This window comes from Lynx rufus, unplaced genomic scaffold (assembly GCF_022079265.1).
Source record: "Lynx rufus isolate CCGP_SWC_20201006 ecotype Redwood Valley unplaced genomic scaffold, mLynRuf1.p SCAF_3, whole genome shotgun sequence".
In the NCBI taxonomy this organism is placed as follows: domain Eukaryota; kingdom Metazoa; phylum Chordata; class Mammalia; order Carnivora; family Felidae; genus Lynx; species Lynx rufus.
In genome coordinates this window covers 54,698,923-54,718,939 of record NW_025814845.1, presented here as the reverse complement: position 1 = coordinate 54,718,939, position 20,017 = coordinate 54,698,923, and the positions used below count along the sequence as shown (strand labels likewise).

Sequence of the window (20,017 nt, the reverse complement as noted above, 5' to 3'; positions counted from 1 at the left end):
CTGGGCCAGGCACGAAAAATGTCTTCAACACCACCATAAAGCACAATGAATTTTTCTTTATTATAATTGTATTCACCTTTCACCTAGATAAAATTAGCAAAGATTCAGACACATCTGTTGTACTTTAATCTGAAAAGAAACAATGGCAAACATTTAAGGAAATGGTATTAAAATTTGTTTCAGGTTTCAAAAAAAAAAAAAAGAAAAAGAAAACTTCTCCATTATTAAAAAAGCATTCACTATATTTTGTCTGGTGGAAAAATGGATGTTAGTAAGTGAGTAAGTTGATCACGGGCTTCATGTACAGTCAAATCTCACAAGTAGATTTTCACTGGTTAAGAATTAACTAATTTGGGATTTTTGAAAATCTGGACTGCATATGAGAGAGTATATCTTTGCAATATGTGGGAAAACAAAAAGTCTTTCAAACACATAATAAACCATATAAATATAATGGTAATAAATGTCTAATCTAATTTTAAAAATTATTATCACAAAATTTGCCATGATTTGTAAATTTATTAAGAGGTTGCTTTTTGAGGAATGTGACTTATTTATTAAGCCAACCCTCCTCCTGGAAATATTTCGTTATTTTAAAATTTTTGAACCTAAAATTAAAACATATTATTTAAGGTGTTCTATAATTAAAACTTTTTATCAAATAAGCCTTTTTCCTATTACATGAGTTTTTTGTTTTGTTTTTTTAAAGTTTACTTATTTATTTTGAGAGAAAGAGTGTGAGTGGGGGAGGGACAGAGAGAAAGGGAGGGAGAGAGAGAGAATCCCAAGCAGGGTCCCAGTAAGGAGCCTGACACAGGGCTTGAACTCAGGAACCATGAGATCATGACCTGAGCTGAAACCAAGCGTCTGATGCTTAACTGACTGAGCTATCCAGGAGCTCTGATTGTTTTGTTTTAGTTTTTGTTTAAAATGTTTGTTTATTTATTTTGAGAGAGAGTAGGGAGGGGCAGAGAGAGAGAGAGTGAGAGAGAGAGAGAGAGAGAGAGAGAGAATCTCAAACAGGCTCTGTGCCCAGTGCAGAGCCTAGAGAGAGAGAGAGAGAGAGAGAGAGAGAGAGAATCTCAAACAGGCTCTGTGCCCAGTGCAGAGCCTGTTGTGGGGCTCAACCCTAAGAACTGCAAGATCATGGCCTGAGCCAAAATCAAGAGTCGGATACTTAACTGACTGAGCATCCAGGTGCCCCTGAAGTTTTATGTATTATAAAATAGATCGTTACTGAGAGAATATCCCTAATTTATGGAGGTATTGTAAAATGACATTTAGGTTTTTGTCTTTGAGCATCACATTTAACATCCAAATTGCTATTATTTGGTCCCCTCTTGCCTGCCCCCTCCTGCCCCCAAGCCCCTAGACTATCCTTTTAGTTTGCCGTATTTTAGTTCCTACCAACATAAGCTCTTAACGAGAAACAAACAGATTTATTTGATTGTTGAAATTTAGAATATAAGATCCATAACAGAAAGGGCATGTCTTGTTCACTGCTTTTTCCCAGAATCTGCCCAGTCCAGCACTAACAGGAACTCAAAAATATTTATTATTCAAACTTAAAAAAAAAAAAAAAAAGGAAATCCTGCCATTTGCAAAAATATGGATGAACCTGGAAGACATTATGCTAAGTGAAATAAGCCAGCCAAAGACAAATACTGTATGGTGTCAGTTATAGGTAGAAGCTAAAAAAAATAAAAAATAAAAGGTAAATACAACTCATAGAAAGAGAGAGAGTAAAATGGTGGTTGCCAGGGGCTGGGGGCTGGAGGGGGTGGTGGATGGGGAAATAGAAAGAGGTCAGTAAAAGGATACAAACTTCTAGTTATAAAAAGAATAAGGTCTGAGGATCTAAATAAAATAAAATAATAAAATAAAATATAATAAAATAAAATGAAGTAAAATAAAATAATAAAATAAAATAAAAATGAGAGGTGATGGATGTATTAATTAACTTTGGTGGGAATCCTTTCATAATGTATACATATATGAAATCATCATTTGTACACTTTAAATACATTATACTTTTGTCAACTATACCTCAATAAAATGAAAATATCTTTTAATGTCAATAAATGAGGCCTGAATAGGGAACATTTAATGACTCCAAATGAATGAGGGCAGATAAAGGCAAAAGAAATGAAATAATGGAAACAAATAAAAGGGAGAAAATATTTAGCTAGAGCCCTAGTCTTCGTCAATGTTGGAATCCATTCTGATCTTTGAAGGTTCTAGAATTGTTAAACTTTTAATCTACTGCTAGGTCATCCCTATTTCCTTGTAAAACACACACGCAACCTGTTTTCTTATTCTGTTTCAGCACAGGTCACAGAAAGAATCAAAATAGGCTAAAGGATGCTTGGCCCAAACAATAAAACCAAACATGAGTTCATTCCCAAAAGAAAGAAGATGTTAGTACATTTTTGTTAACAAAACCTAGATTTTTAGCACTATTTTGTTCTAAAAAGCCTACAGTACATTTTCTTTCATTATTCCATTTGCTCATTTAAAAACAAGCTATACTTTTATACCTGCTTTATGTTGAATGGGACTCTGAAACAAGATATGCCAGGTTTCTTGCCCAGGACTGTAGAAGAGTCAACCAGAAGTAGAACTGATACCAAAATCTTGTTCAGCATTCTTTCTTTTCCTAGCCAGCATTTGATTTTTGTGGTAACAGAATTCAAGGTGGGATAATACTCTCCCATGTTAGATGATGTGAATTTCAACCGTCCCTCCCGCCCCCCCGGAATGTCTGACTGGTCTGAGTGTTCAGAAGAAAGCAGCCTATGTGAAATCACAGGCACTATTTAGATGGTGTCTGGGAAACTCTTCTTCCTGAGCAAGATTCTTTGATGCAATTTTATGAGCTTCCTGTCATAAGAGAGTGAAGGTCTTTGTACAACAGACTTTTCCACATAAAAACAAGGAGTAAGAGTCAGGGAGAAAGATATCCAAGATATCCTCCTTTTTTGTGAGATGAATGACATAATAAAGACCACCAGTGAACTAAACCAGGATTCCAATCTGAACTTCTAGGGACTACTTTCAAGTTCTAGATACACATCGATTCTGCTCAACTAAATTCCTTTTATCTTTTCAGTTTTCCTCTGAGACAAGCTATTAAAGCATGCCTCTCAAAGTCCCAGAGACTACTATCAAAAGGACAATAAAAAGTATACACCTTTCCAACTTATTTTAGTAGGTAGCTGCTTCAAGAAAAGGACTTCAAAATAAATACGTAAACAAGCATTTCTAAAAATACATGTTAACAGAATATAGGAGAGTCCATACATAAGACTAAAAGTAAATTTCTTTAAGCTCACAGAGGAGAGAATGATCAATTTCAATTGGCTTCTGTGAGAGCCACTGTTCACCATTTGGATCAAGATACATACAATACAAGTATTTTGGCAACCAAGTGCAGAATGATCTATGCATATAGAATTCTTAATATCCTTAATCAGGATTCTGAAAAGGTCAAATAGAAAATCATAAACACACTGCACTTTGTCTGTCTTCACTATTTGCTCAGCACCATGGCTTATGCAGCAAAGAAACTCTTTGCCCTAGGAATCAGGCTAAGTTAGAATTAGCCAATTGTCACTGGGACAGTCTGTGTCCCACACTTGGTTTCAGGGAGTTTTCACAGGTTGGTCATTTTATGTTCCTTGGATTTTCACTTCTTGATCCTTCTTCCTGTATATCAAATTCTAGCTGATCCTCTGGAACAGGGGAAATGAACATCATTAGTAATAGACATTTAAAAATGTGCCTGTGAGTGTTCCATCTTAAGCTGGCTTTTTTCCCCCCTGTATGTTTAATGAGAGGTCTATGGAAAGATCAGGCTACAGGATACAAGCAGGAAAAAAAGGTGACATCCACATGTCAGTGTTAGTATACCTCCTGCATAAGAAATTTCAATTGCACCTGTAAGGTTGTCCTTCTTTATCCTCCAGTACCTCGCCCCAGGAACTACCCCATGACTCCTCTGCTTTACATCAGGAATATATACAAAGGCTACACAGTAAACTATGAGTAAGAAATAACCACCAAGGCTCAAAAGATCTGTCTGCCTTCACGCACCACCACATCACAAGTTAAGAGAAAGGAATGCTAAGAAAACTGGCCTAGAACTCTGGCTCCACCACATTATGGAACAAACTGTCCCCAAACCACCTCACCGCATAATCTTAAGAAGTCACCTCACTCTCTTGACCACAGGCCCCTCATTTGTGGAGGTGGATTTGAAACCATTTATCTCATAAGGTTACCGTGCAGATTAAATAAGACAATGTAGGAAAAACTGTTAGCACAATAGCAGGTAAAGCGGAAACAGATGGTTACTAAGGAGACTATCAGCTTTATAACCTGAAGAAAGCAAAATTTCACCCCTGGAAAAAAGTCTGCTACCTCACAACATTTGTGATGACTAAATACATATATACTATAATAACAGATATTGAAATACACTTTATTAAAATCCTTAGTAAAATGTACGGCACTTGGATGGTGCTTAATAAATATTAGCCAAATCTGAATCTACACCCTCAACATAGCTTCTTAGGATTAATGTAGAACTGGTTAGCTTGCTCTCAGCAAGAAAAAATGTAAGAGTATTCTCTATAATAATGAAATTTTAATGTTTTATTCATTCTACTCAAGCAACATCTTGAGGAAACTGGGTAACTAGAAAACAGATATAGAATAAAACTGAATAAGCTTCTTGCCTGCATGGTCATGTCAGGCTTCTTTAAGGATCCTGGGTAATTTTAGCACATGAACACCTCTTAATAAAATCAAATATTTATGCTTTAAATGTCTATGTCAATAAAAGGGCAAAAATGGCTTTTGGAAGGATGACAAGGTGAATGAGGAAAACTTTGGGAGAAATAGCTCTTAGGGAAATTACCTGCCACCATCCCAGCCTTGAGCCTTAAAACAAATAGAAAGTTTTCTTCACGTTTTGTTATTATACTCTTCATTTTCCTAAGTATTTTTGCCAAGCCTCATGCTTTAGGTTTTCACTGTAACTAGACAAGTTCAAGTTATGACACACTCCAATCTGTGGACACTTTTTCACACTTTCACCTATGGTACCACGTTGGAAGTTAAAGGGCTGAGCTACTATTAAGTGGGACATATTTAGTCACTATTTTCACACACAAAAAATTTCTATTCCATACCCACTCATCACTACATTTCAGATGTGTATACACATTACTACAGGCTATGTTTCCAAATGTGTGTTTCTTGGAACCTACAGCTAGCGAATTATACAGATCTGGTGATTATCCAAATTCATTGTTTCCCCTCTTGAGTCCTGCAAGTGTTTCACAGAAACTGCTAAAATACTAGGCTAGGAGAGTAAAAGGAAGCTAAAATGATGGATGCTTCAAATTTCTATGGTTTTCTCAAAAGATCATAGTACCATAAATGATAAAACATCAGCTGTGCTGGTAAAGTATCCTTGCAAATGCAAAGCCTGAGTCATTCTATACCAGAAGGCCTAGTACTTCCTGTTTAACATTAGTCTATGATTTAAACCTACTTTATAATCCAAAGAGGGAATGATACATAATAAAAATAAAATTGCATAGAATATGATGCAGGTCATGGAAGATAAATTAGGATTATCTTTTATTTCCTAATTTTCTTTTAATGGGCTTTCTAATTACAAAACGCATATCGACTATAATATGGGACCACAGGAGACACAATCAAGCAGTTCCTTTTAACGGTTGTAACATCTTGGTGCATAGCATTTATTAAGATAATAGAAAAATAATATAGAAAGGAATGATAATGAAATTCTACTCTAGTGACGACCATTTTAGATCATTTGGAGGCCTCTTCATGCTGTGAATAAAACAAAGGTGTAGAAATGGAAGCCAGGGGTACCTGGCTCAGTTAGCTAAGCGTCTGACTCTTGGTTTCAGCTCAGGTCATGATCTCACAGTTTTGTGAGTTCAAGCCCTGCATCAGGGTCTGCACTGACAGTGTAGACCCTGCTTGGGATTCTCTCTCTCCCTCTCTCTCTGTCCCTCCCCCTCTTGCCCTGTCTCTGTCTCTCTCAAAATAAATAAATAATTCTAAAAAAAAAAAAAAAAAAAGGAAATGGAAGCCATGGCTACTTTCAATCACTTGGTCTTAGAGTTTCACTCAGGGAAAAAGCCATCTTTTACTTAGAGATACTATAGACCATGATGTCTCAGTACTTGAGAAAGTATCCCTCTTAATCATTCATCCATTATTAAGCATGTTCTCCCTGGAACAGTCAACAATGAATCAATAAAATATATCCTTTCTGTTAACAATAAAGTATAGAATCTACTCCCTTGAGGCAGTTTTTCTTTCTTCTCTAATTTGTTTATCATTTTTAGCAAGGCTTCTTTCCTCCCCAGGTATAAAACCACACCTGGTTATAAAATTTATTTTGACCCTTTCTAAAATATTAATATGCCCTTGAGTGCACACTCATTGCAACCTTGACAGATCAGGCAAATGAACACAGGTACTTAAGTGGAAATGTATTTCTAAAGTGTAGGTCAAATGAAAATCTGGCCTCATTCAGTCAAAAAGTAATTAACACTATTTTCTACATTTAAACAACACATTTTAAAACAACACATTTTATAAAAAGCAATGTGAGTATATTTGTGTGTATGTGTGTGCACAGCGTATATGTGGGGTGTGTGTGTGTGCGTGTGTGGTGTGATGTACAGGTGTGTGTGATGTGTGTATGTGTATGGTGTATAGATGTGTGTGTGGTATGGTGGTGTGCAGTGTGGTGTGTGTGTGCAGTGTTGTGTAGAGGTGTATATGTAAGTGCAAGTGTGTGGTGTATAGATGCATGTGGTATGATGTATAGGTGTGTGTGTGTGTGTGTGTGTGTGTGTGTGTGTGTGTGGTGTGTGGTGTGTGTGTGGTATAGTGTACAGGTGTATGTGGTATAGTGTGTATGTGTGTAGTATGTAGGTGTGTGTGGTATGGTGTATAGGTGTGTGCATTGTGGTGTATAGGGTTGTGTGTGGTGTAGTGTATAGGTGTATGTGGGGAGTGTGTGTGTGTGTGTGTAGTCTAGTTCACTGAAGTAGCACAATTCTTAAAAAGCAATGAAAAAGACCCTCTATAAATTTTTGTTGATAGTAGAAAGGAAAGGAATAAAAGGGCAAGAGAAGGAGGGAGAGGAGAGGGGGGAAAAGAAAGAAGAAAGATCATATCTTATTCCTTATTTACAAAATTCTGTCATTTGTTTTTGAGTGAATCAGACCAACTTAAAAGAAATAAACATTTCCCCTCAGGGAAGGGGAAAGGACTTTCTAGCTTTCTTCCACATTATATATAGTGTATAACACTTTTGTAGACTTGAGATTCAATGGAATAATATTAAATGATCTAACTACTACATACTGAACTCCTTAACACTTTTTTCTTTAAATATGGCTCCAATGTTTCATATTTATCTACAACAGCACATTAGTTGTTAACTTGCGGTTGGGGGGGGGAGGCTTCTAGTAAGAACCCAGTTAGTATATTCCATTAGGAAAATTTCAGGGAAAATTAAATGTTTGAACCCCTTTAAAAGAATACAACTAAAAGATTAAACTGGCTGGGGCATCTTTTGTGAAAAAAGGAGAAATAAGAATAAGAACAAATTTTTACTCACTGTCTATCAGGTGGCAAACGTTACATATACTATTTCATTTAATCCATATGGTAACTTCTAAGAGTAGGTACAATTATTAACCCAACTCACAGGTTAAGAAAAACAAAGAAATTAGGTAATTAGCCTAGTCCATGGTCACACTGTTGGTTAGATCTAAATCATGGTCACTTTCCTACTCCAAAGCACATATTGTTCACACTTTATCACGCTAACAGTTTCCCCAATTGGGATGTTGGTGATGAAATGTAATATTGTGGACTGTCCTTTAATTGGACATTTTTTAGTTTGCACTGTTGGCTTCTGAACTGAGTCATCTTTCTTATACATCTCTGCTATGTAAACATCAAGGCACAGTGGGGATATAACCTCTATTACCTCTCCATCAATTAATAGCGACTCTATTTCTAAGAAAGAGAAATTTTAGCACAAAAACCATGTATTGACCCTGACTGCTTTGTCAAACCACACGGCTAATTTTCCTTTTAGTGCTTGCAACTGGGCTTCCTTAGTTCTTCAGTATGACTTTGGTCCCTGAGCAATAGATGGGATGAAAGGAAGGGAAAGAAAGATGCATGAAGAAAAGAAAACTCAGGAAGTGATGAAGACTTATGGAAGCAAGTGAGAACAGGACAGACAAGGAAGGAAAAGAGGAGGAAGAGTTGTCTTCACAAAGCACAAAAACCTCACAGTCTTATTGTAGCTGTGAATCAAGTTTTCATAGGGATTAAGTGACCCCTATTTCCTTTCCTGTACAATCACTTCTCAGTTTGCAGGCCTATGTCTCCATCTGTGTAGTTGCTGGTTCACTGTTACACACGTCCCAGTGTTGAAAAACAAGTAATCCGCCAGTTTAAATATTATTGACTCATTGACTAAATTCTTTTACTAGGAGTGCATGTTGCGATGAAAGGCCAGGCTTTTGTTGTTTTTAGAATACTTACTCTAGCTGTACATGCAACTGTATTATTCTATAACTATCATTTTTCAACTTGCTATCATGAAGTACTAAATTGATGGTGGTATATAGTTTTATTTCAAAAAGTATTAAGATCTTGAGGAGAGAAACACACAATCACTAATCTTAAGGGTTTATCATGAAAGTGGAGATATCCACTTGCCTTTTTTCCCAACCACAGACATTTTATTTCCATAGTTTAAGGAAATCCCTCCCATTCATGTTCATATCCTTCATGAGTGCCTTTCATCTGGACAACTCTAAAAATATGGGGTGCGACCAACAGTCTTGTCATAAAATAAGCCAACTGCCCAATAGTGTTTGCTCAGAAGGGGGCATGATGAAGACTGGTTTGTTTTTCCATCATTCATACTTACTAACCTTAAATTTTAATACATAATAATAACCGCAGTAACAGTGTCAGTTAGCAATTAGTCATTACATACCAGAAACCGTCCTAAGTACTTTGTCTGTACTAGAAAATACCTCAGTTTTTCCACACAACATAAGGTAGGTGCAGTTATTAACCCCTTTGTACCAATGAGGAAGGTAAGGCGAGGCACCCGGGGAAAAGGAACTTGCCTGAAGTCGCACATAGAGCATTAGCCAAGCGGGGCTTAAATACTAGATTTTCTGACTTCAAAGCCCTGCTACACTTCACTACTGGTCCCACTTGGAGGTAGTAGAGATTGCCAGAGTCCTTCCAAGACAACTCCTCACTCTGTAAGACAGACTTCCAATACAAGCTGGGGAAAACAGGTCAAAGGAAAAGCCATCTATCTCCACTTCAGTCACTACTTACTATGCAGGTTTCAAGCTTCACAATGACATTTTCTAGAAAACAATGGTCCTTCTAGGAAGGAAAGTTACACATAAAATCTTCATGTATTTTTGACAATTAAAACGTTCAAATATGTCTTCCTTGGCTCTATATTATGATCTCTGCCAGCATCCAATTAAAACAACGAGCCCCAGTTTCCATTAGCCTCAGGTAAGTAGACCTTCTATGTGACAGGTGTGCTGACAAAGCCCTCATCTGGCTTTATGAATACTTCAAACCTCAAAAAAGTGAGGAGTATTTTTTTCCTTTAAAAAATTTACTGTATGACTACTTAGACTTGCCTATGAAGTCAGATTACACACTTTTTTCATAAAGAAATAGTGACATATAAATACATAAAGATAGAAATAAATGAAACGGAAAGTTCAAAATCCCACAATTAAGTTTGTCTGTGAGCCAATAGTTTGAATGCGCATAGTCTGGACTTCCCCTGAAAGTACACAATGGATGGTTACTCTCCTCTTATTTAGGAAAAGTTCCATATGATTGTGTAATGGTAACATCTGTGTTTCAAACATATTTAATTGATCCTAATAATAGTATCTATCATGTATTGAGTGCCTACTCTTCTCTAAGCAGTTTTTAAGTTATGAAATATTTGTCATCAGTACACATTTTAATAATAAAAAGCTTTTGTGATTATATGTCATTCATGTTGCCTACATTTTCACTTCATACCTGTCTCCGCTTTGCTTTTTTTTTAATATGAAATTTATTGTCAAACTGGTTTCCATACAACACCCAGTGCTCATCTCAAAAGGTACCCTCCTCAATACCCATCACCCACCCTTCCCTCCTTCCCACTCCCCATCAACCCTCAGTTTGTTCTCAGTTTTTAAGAGTCTCTTATGCTTTGGCTCCCTCCCTCTCTAACCTCTTTTTTTTTCTTCCCCTCCCCCATGGGTTTCTGTTAAGTTTCTCAGGATCCACATAAGAGTGAAAACATATGGTATCTGTCTTTCTCTATATGACTTATTTCACTTAGCATAACCCTCTCCAGTTCCAACCACATTGCTACAAAAGGCCATATTTCATTCTTTCTCATTGCCACGTAGTATTCCATTGTGTATATAAACCATAATTTCTTTATCCATTCATCAGTTGATGGACATTTAGGCTCTTTCCATAGTTTGGCTATTGTTGAAAGTGCTGCTATAAACATTGGGGTTCAAGTGCCCCTATGAATCAGCACTCCTGCTTTTAAGCATGCGCTTTATGTCAATGTGTGTTGATTGTCCTTAAATAAGACAAAAGAATCCGTGAGTGCAAAGCCCAACAACGACCTATCTTTTCATCAGTATTACTGACCAACCCAACTTTAGGGAGATACTGTTCTCTTGTCACTCGTCACTCAAGATACATACAGGTCTTCTAAGGCTTCTCCACCCAAGTGGCAGAGAAGATTGCAAATACAGCACCAAAATATCTGAGGGCAATCTAACACAGCTTGCCATCAGCATTAAAATTCTTTGTTCTGTTTTTAAACTCATAATCATTTTGTCTGCATTCTAGTCTACGATACACCCACGTCTGTCTTACTGTAAACATGAAGAGGTTTTCCTGCAGAATCTATACGTAAAGGTGCATATTGCATGAATGTGCCCTACATCTCTGCTCAGGTTTACACAGTCCCCCATATGCTATTGTACTCCTGGTGCTACAAGACCTTCATGGAATGTGTATCAGTTTTTATTTTAAGGGACAATAACTTGTAGCTAATTGCATGACCTGGGATAACTAACACTATTACCATTTAATTATCTGACACAAACTTCTACAGATATAAAACAACTTTCCCCAAAGTGAATCCTTTCTTCCAAATGCCTTCCATATCATAAAATGATGAATTACCCTAAAAAAAATCCAAAGACCAAGTTGAGCACCTTTTGGGAAAAAGTCCTGGTGCTGACCCAGGTTTGGCTAGAGGGATACTAGAGTGCTAGGGTGTATAGAATCATATTCCTTACCCAGAACTTACTTTTTACTCTTATATCTTTCCTAATTCTAGAATATAAATCTTCCCTGAGAGCATAACATTCCTTCTTTTCTTTCTCTTATCTCTTCTTTTCCTTTCTTACTTACATGGTCTAGCACAGATGAACTATGAGGCTCCTCTTTACCGCTAAGAGACTACAATCTGAACTTCTTTTTCAATTTCACGCTTCAAATTCTATAAAGTCAATAGTATCTTGTTTCTTCTATAAGCTCAAAATAATCTATTTAGAGTTTACTTCAGGAAGAGATTCCTAGAGCAGTAAGAAAACAGAAAAATATGGGACAGAAGTTCAGAGGACTGGGTTTGTCTGGCCCTTATATGTTAATATTTGTATCTGGTTTCCTCAACTATCAGATAAGATGAAGAATAATGTACACTAAATTTCCTTGCAAATACGGCAGTTTGAGCTAATTTCAAAGTTGAGTTCATTTCAGAGCTCCTGGTTTCTCTTCCTGATTGAATCTCATGGCTAAGATACCTTAGGTAATAAAACTTCAAATCTGGCAGGATGCTTTCTCAGAGAAAATAAAATAAAACCTTTTACTGATGATCATACCATGCTGAAAGCTTGCATGCATGGAGCCTACACCTTCCTCCAAACACAGGGTAAGCACCAACATGAAGCATGGTGTCCTCACCTGGGTCAGGAGGCACACAGGCACAGGAAAAGTGAGTATTGTAGCCCACTTTGAAGTTGGAGTTGATGGGGTAGTAGTCAGCTAGCTTGATCATCTTCTTGAAAGCATCGTAGATAAAGATGAAGCTAATCAGAGAAGAGAAGCCCTCTTCTGTGAAGCGAGTGAAGTACTGAACCAAGAAGCTGGCATCTGTGGCTACCAAAATGAGACACAAGAAGGCTGACCACAAGCCAATCCAAAGGCGAAACTCCAGATAGTCAAAATTATGATCCCTGGAAAGAAGAAAGAAAGGTATTTTAGACTCCTCCACGGAATACAAAGAGTAATATAAAACTACCCAATGACGGCAGAATGATTGTAAAAAATACAGGATCACTTTTAGCCACTAAATATAAATCTCATTCTTGATTTTATCCAGAAAATACCAAGTCTAAGGATTTGGTCTCGTGATATTATTAAAGAAATAATCCTGAAAGTTTAAGAATGGCACATCAAAAGTAGTCATACCATTTGCAGGTAAATAACTCAATTGTCTCATTCAAACTCTGCCTTCATGGAGTTTAGAAAATAAACAATTTGAAAGCATCACATTGGTACCCAGTATGCACTCAATAAATGTTTGTGAGCTTCGCTGGTTAATGAAGACACTAAGATAAATATATTCTCTGTTCCCACATCATCGCAATCTACTGAGGGAGACAAACTGATAAACATAATCACACCAGAAAATACTAAGTGATATCTAAAGGTTCCCACAGAGTGTCACAGAGGAATAACTAATTCTGGCTGGGGGTTGTAGGAAAAACTCCAGGTATTTAAGGATAAATGGGATAATTACACTGTACTCAGATCAAGAAAGGCTCTCTTGCTGTGTCATAGCCAGATGCAACCACAGACATGGTATCCTTCTTGTGAAGCTTGTCCATAGACATGGTATCCTTCTGCTTAAGTGGTGTGTGAAGCATCTTGTGACCACCTTGTTTTTGGTCTGCTCCTGTCCCACAGTAGTCTTAGATTAGGCTGCCTCCATCAAAGGAGGCCATTGTTTTTCAAAGCCCTTTCCATTCCTTTTAAGTAAATTAGCTCACATTTAGGAAAATATGGGCCAAGTGTTGACATTTTACCATTTCATATTGATTCTTTTAAAATTATGTGAAGATTATAGTATTTTTATTATCATTTAAATTTTTTTTAATGTTTACTTATTTGCTTTTGAGAGAGAGAGAGAAAGAGAGAGCACAGCAGGGGAGGGACAGAGAGAGAGAGGGAGACACAGAATCTGAAGCAGGCTCCAGGCGCTGAGCTGTCAGCCCAGAGCCTGATGTAGGACTTGAACTCACAAACTATGAGTTCATAACCCAGGCCAAAGCCAGATGCTCAGCCGACTGAGCCACCCAGCAGCCCCTTTTCTCATCATTTATGATGAAAAAGCAAACAGTAGTCATCATATTTCTTCTATGAGAAAAAGAAATAAATCAAGGATCATGCATACTTGATGCTCTACAGCTTTGATTTTAAACAAGTATCTTTTGGGGCGCCTGGGTGGCGCAGTCGGTTAAGCGTCCGACTTCAGCCAGGTCACGATCTCGCGGTCCGTGAGTTCGAGCCCTGCGTCAGGCTCTGGGCTGATGGCTCGGAGCCTGGAGCCTGTTTCCGATTCTGTGTCTCCCTCTCTCTCTGCCCCTCCCCCGTTCATGCTCTGTCTCTCTCTGTCCCAAAAATAAATAAACGTTGAAAAAAACAAAAAAATTAAAAAAAAAAAACAAGTATCTTTTATAGTGATGTATTTTAATATATTCCTGAAGGTATGGTATCAACACCTTCACCACGACCAATCCAGTTTGGGCCACCAGGAAGTCTTTGCTTGATTTTACGTCCTTACTGATATCCATGTTTGCCCTGCTCAAAGCCATTTTCCACATTATAGCCAAAATGATCTTTTTAAATGTAAATCAGATCCTCCTTACCCCCTTTCAAAACCTTTTGATGGCTTCACACTGTTCATAGAATAAAATTCAAATTCTCTAACTAACACAATCATTGACATATTAAATATTTCCAATGAGAACTTGGTAGATGAATTAAGGCATGCCTATGGCTTTGGACTTGAGACAGTTACTGCCATGACCTAAGTATTCTCACAGAGAGCCAGGAGATCCTGAGTGAAAATTTTATGGAATATTAGAATTAAAAGTTCCTTAGATACTGTGATGGTTAATTTTATGCATCAACTTGGCTGGATCATGTGGTACCCAGATATTTGGCCAAATGTTATTCTTGGTATCTCTATAAGGATGAGTTTGATGAAATTAACATTTAAATTGGTAGGCTTTGAGTAAAGCAGACTGCTTTCCATAACGTGGGTGAAATTCATCTAATCAAATCCTTCAATTGAACACAGCAAAATACCTGCCAACCCCAGGCAAGAAAAAATTCTCCAGAAGATTGCCTTTGGACTTGATATGGAACATGGCCTTTTCTGTTTCTACAGCAGACAGCCTTTGAATGTGAATTGGAACATCAGCTCTCCTGGGTCTCCAGCCTGTTGGCCCAAACTACAGATTTCGGACTTGCTAGTCTCTATAATCATGTGAGTCAATTCCTTATAATAAATCTCTTTATTATATTGGTCTCGTTTCTCTGGAGAATCTTAATATAGATACCAGTTAGTCAAATATGTCTCATTTTATAGATGAGAACTCCAAGGCCAATGGAAGTTAAGTCATTTATCCAATGCCAAGGTTTTAATGGCAGAGCTGGACCAGAAACCAAACCTCTGCATTCTTGGACTGGTCCTTTAAAAATTTCACCATCATTCCCCTGAGTTGTATTTAGGGTGGACCTTAAAATCACTGTCCTTTTTTTCCTTCTTTTCACCAAATCACCTAAATTGGAATATATTACCAAAGCAGGAGATAATTAACACTTGGGCAGAAAGTTATCTCCTATGGATTTCCTGGAATCTTTCTCTTTTTTTCAATTTTTTTTTCATGTTTATTTTTGAGAGAAACAGAGTGCAAGCAAGGGAGGGCAGAAAGAGAGGGAGACACAGAATTCGAAGTAGGCTCCAGGCTCTGAGCTGTCAGCACAGAGCCTGACGTGGGGATTGAACCCGCAAACCGTGAGATCATAACCTGAGCTGAAGTCAGTGGCTCAACCGACTGAGCTACCCAGGCGCCCCAATCCTGGAATCTTCCTGAGGACATCTTTTGCATTCCCTTATAGTTCTCTTTAGATCTACAATCCCACTGCTTAATCATATGCTTGTCTCTGTGAGATAAGTAGACTATAGAAAAAGCTAAATTCTAGGAACCTGAGATAATTTACATTATCACACAATGAATCAAGTCTCGGAGTCAGGGCTAAGAAACAGTTTTATTACTTCTGAGCCAACAAACTTTTTTCTTAAAATGAAAAGTTTTAAACAATTACTTAGTTTTGTTTCCCTAACAAGATGACAGGGCAGTCTTGATTTGTCCTAAGAATGCTAATGGTTGTTTAGAGAATTGATGTTTATAGGACAGGATGAGAAACAAATCCAATAACCAGCTAATGGTTAGGAACACTCAGTTTGAGTACAAAGGGAAAAAATGCCTATATAAACTTAAATCTTAGGATCTAAACAATATACCAAAATAGCTGCTCTAAAATACTTAAATATTCCCAGAGTAGCTCTATAAGAATAACCCAAATAAAATCACTAAAACCGATGGCACTTCATTATAAAAGTGATATGTTTACAGCAGCAAGAAGAAAGAGGAATAAGAGATGAGAAACTTTTTAAAACAAGTTGATCAACAGTAATGACTACAATAAAGTGGCAATATTACATCCAATAAGACTATCAGTCCCTTTAGTGCCAAGTTTAAATAGCAATTAAGTTATAAAAAGTAACAGTAAATGATAGTAGAGACAAAAGAAACTATGGTGAATTCAAATGAGAAAGTGGGTTTATATCCTTATGATATCACAGTGTTCCCAGATATTTTGACTTACAGTTTCTGAGTAGCATAAAACCAAGGTACAGACAAACAGAAGAACTCATCAGAGGCATGCTACAGAAATTAATGTTCAAGTCACTGACAAATGTAAACTCCCTAAACTACATGAATAAATTCAACAACATAATAGAAGAAAACAATCATTTGAAGGCCTCTAAATAAATTATTCAAAGAATAGAAGGAAAAAAATTATTGAATGACTAAATGCAATTACACAGGCTAAAATCCAACTTTAATTAGAGGTTTCTACATGGCTTAGACACAGTGTTAAAACTTCCAGGGGCACCTGGGTGGCTCAGTCGGTTAAGCGTCCAACTTTGGATCAGGACATGATTTCACGGATTGTGTGGGTTCAAGCCCCACATGAGGCTCTGTGCTGACAGCTGAGAGCAGAGCCTGGAGACTGCTTCACACTGTGTCTCCCTCTCTCTTTGCCCTTCCCCACTCACGTTATCTTTCTCCCTCTCTCTCTCAAAAGTAAACATTAAGAAAAAAAAACTTTCAGATTCTTTGCGTGAGAAAAAGAAAAGGTATCTAATTCTCTGTTACTGATTTACAATGTGTAAAAACAGTGCAAAGAAGACTGTAGAATTAGGGGGAAAAAACTACAATTGTCATTTGGAAAGTTGTAAGCTGTCATTCTGTTACTAATTTTAAAAGGTGACAGAACATCTTTCATATTCCTTAATGATTCTCCAGTTTATAGGCCAAACATTAAAACCTGTATTCCACGTCAGAGGGAAATCTGTGGATTATGTGGAGTCACGCTTGAGTCCACTGAAGCTACAAAACAAAGATTTACCTACTTTAAAAAAAAAAAAAACGGTAAAATATTTTGGGGGGAAATCTGGGCAAGACAGACTAAAGCAGTTTCTTTACTAAAGGACTTCTCAGATCCCTTAGTAAGCTGAAATGTAAAATGAATTACTAAGAGGAAGCAAATATACAGCATTTGCCAGATTTATGGGGATCACAGAAGCTTTGTTTTCTATGAAACATCTAAATGGGACTAATCATTGAGGAAATACACTTTGAGAAATAGTGATCTACACAAATACTCTATATCTAAACAAAATATTAGCACTGTTGTTACAATACAGAAGCAAATGACACAGCATTATGAACAAAAGGACATGGTTTGCCTTAAAGCACCACATGCTACTCAGTGATGAATTTAAAGCACAGTTTCTCAAATGTTTCTTGTTGCTTTACAACTGTTTTCAAATCACTTGGAACTATGTTTACATTACCAATTATGATGAAACAGAAGGGAAAGTGAGAAAGGAACTTGCTTAGTGAAAGGAAATAATCTCTATCCTACAATTATCTAAAGTAAACTGGGATGCAAACATTTTCTGTATATTAAGGCTCTGATCACATTGCATCCAATAAATCTTTCTGCAAAGGTTGCACATGTTTGTTCCTGTTTATAGTACATGCTTGTTCCATCTTTCCACAAAAGCTTTCTTGTCTCACACAATGTTTTCTTAAACATATAAAAATGGTTTGACTTTCTATAAACTGACACGAATAGAAATTCTTTCCAATGTCCTTCTGAGAATTATGATGGAGGAGGGATTTGTAGTGATGAGCTACAGAAAACTCACATTATTGCTTTAAATTCTCATAAGATCTTGCTGATGTTCTCAGCCCAGTTTTCAAAACACTCGTTTTAAATTCTCACCGCCTTCTCTATCTTGTGATAGCTTTTGATGGTAACATACAGTTTCAAAGGCTATTCTATCAGCCCTTGAGTCCATGAGGTATCATGTAGGTAACAAAACTTCCAACAACAAACTCTTAAAAATTTATAACAATATAAGAATATGGAAATTCAAGGAGTACCAGCAAGTCAATATGAAATTCTGCAATCTGCCTAAGGATTGAGGTCTGCTGGGAAAGGCAATTCTCTCTGAGAGGTATCGAGTTCACTAGAAAGAGGCCAGAATACCCAATTTGATTTTGAATTTATTTGTGTGCTAATGTGGCCACTTGGATAATTCGCTTAACTTGATTTTCTCCTTCTTAAAATGATCCATCAAATTCTAAAAGAAAATACGATATCACAATTGTTATGTCCATTAGGAGTGTATAGTAATTCCATAAGAGGCATAGTATCCAGAGTCAGAAAGCAGAATTCAAATCCCAGTCCTACCAACAACTGGTAATGGGGCCTATGGCAATGCACTTACCCTCTCCCTGCCTGTTTTCTCATCTATAAAACAGGGTATGGGGGTGGGGGTGGGGGTGCCTGGGTGGCTCATTTGGTTAAGCATCAGACTCTTGATTTCAGCTCAGGTCATGATCTCACAGTCCTGAGATCAAGGCCCACATCGGGCTCCGCACTGAGTGTGGGGCTTCCTTGGGATTCTCTCTACCCCCCCCCTTTCAAAAATAAATAAACATTTAAAAATAAAAATAAAAATAATAAAACAGGGTATGGTCCCTACCTCATTGCACTGCTACAGGAATGAAATGAGGAAGTACATGTAACGCACTTCGGATCATATTTGGTATGTGATCAACACTCAACAAATGCTATTACTAAGCTGGCTCTTGAAATGAATCTTTAGTTAAGAACACTGGAATCAGGGTCAGGAGCAGTGGATCACTGGAACAACTAGTCTCTCATTAATGAGCCATGGGACCTTGACCAAGACATTTCATTTCTTGTCGGCCAGGATCATGACAGGAAATAGATGGCATTCTCAAATGGGTCTGAGGAAAACTTAATAAATGGGCTATTTACAGATGTGTGAGTAACAGAGAATGGCAAAGTACTCAGGAACTGGAAACATCAGGGAGCCATTTTTACCTCCTGGCTTCAAAAGGCCAAGGAAGGAAGAGAGTCACCAGAGCCTAGTGAGGGTAGAGCCAGGCCAGTGGAGCCACTGTACAGAGGCTCTACTCAGGGGACAAGCCACTGCCAGACTGCAGTATTAAAGCAGGGACTGTGAGGTACAGGGAGGTGGACCCACACCCTGACCTCTCTCCCTCCCTTCCTGTCCTACTTGTGCACTAGTCTAACCCAACAATAAGCCAGAGGGCAAAGGAGACTTAGTGTTTGAGTCAGCCCCTGTGGCACAAAGCAGGACTAGAAGGATAGAGAATAATGATGAGGCGAGTAGATAGTACAACATATGGGCCCTCAGCTGAATCAAATGTAAAATGAGTGTTGGACTACCCAATCTCCAAGGGCCTTTCAACCTCCAAATCTCAAAACTCCCATATTCTGACCTACCTAATTACTATTCTGTGCTATATCTAGACTGTGTTCTAGAATTAATCCTAATTTATAATTAGACATGTATACACATACTTGCTGAAATTGAATAGAAGCCTCTCAAAGACAAGGACAGGTCCTGTGCTGCTCAAAATCGTGAGTGGTTGACCGGCAAACAGGCAAAAGATGGCCCCAGAGACAGCTGTGCCCAGGAAGCTCTCCAACACGCCCTGATAGAAAGAGAAGAGAGCTGTTAGGAGAAACACACCTTTCTTCCTCCCACGTGTGATGCCACTGGGGAAATTAAGCACATGAATATGCTACTGCAAAGGCCATACCAAACACAGAAAATGGACACAAAGAATTGAGATTCTTACCAGTATGAATATCACCATCTATTTCACATACGATTTAGTCATTCCTCCCTACTGGAAGGGCTGACTTGTTCCAAAAAACTACAGTAACTATAATGACTGGTGGTTGACTACAGAAGGCAAAAGGTGACTCTGATCCATTCTAAAAATATTAATTGAAGCTTCTGTATGGAAAATCACATTATGTAATCCCACCAAGTGGGTAGAAATGATTTAGTACTTTGGGTGATGCTTTTCTCTCTGTGGTTAACTTCAGTGTTTGCTTCAGCCTGATTTCACCCTGCGCATAGCAGGTACTTACAAGTAGTTACATT

At 37.6% G+C, this 20,017-nt stretch overlaps 1 protein-coding gene across 1 annotated transcript in view; it reads right to left on the bottom strand.

Moving 5' to 3' along the window:
- The window catches only part of SLC4A4 (solute carrier family 4 member 4), a 299,466-nt gene that overhangs the window by 65,149 nt on the left and 214,300 nt on the right, over window positions 1-20,017 (bottom strand). The window contains exons 13-14 of the mRNA XM_047091144.1: window positions 19,426-19,559; window positions 12,106-12,377 (exon numbers count right to left, since the gene is read on the bottom strand). Coding sequence (XP_046947100.1) covers window positions 12,106-12,377; window positions 19,426-19,559 — 406 coding nt within the window. The remainder of the gene's footprint in view (window positions 1-12,105; window positions 12,378-19,425; window positions 19,560-20,017) is intronic.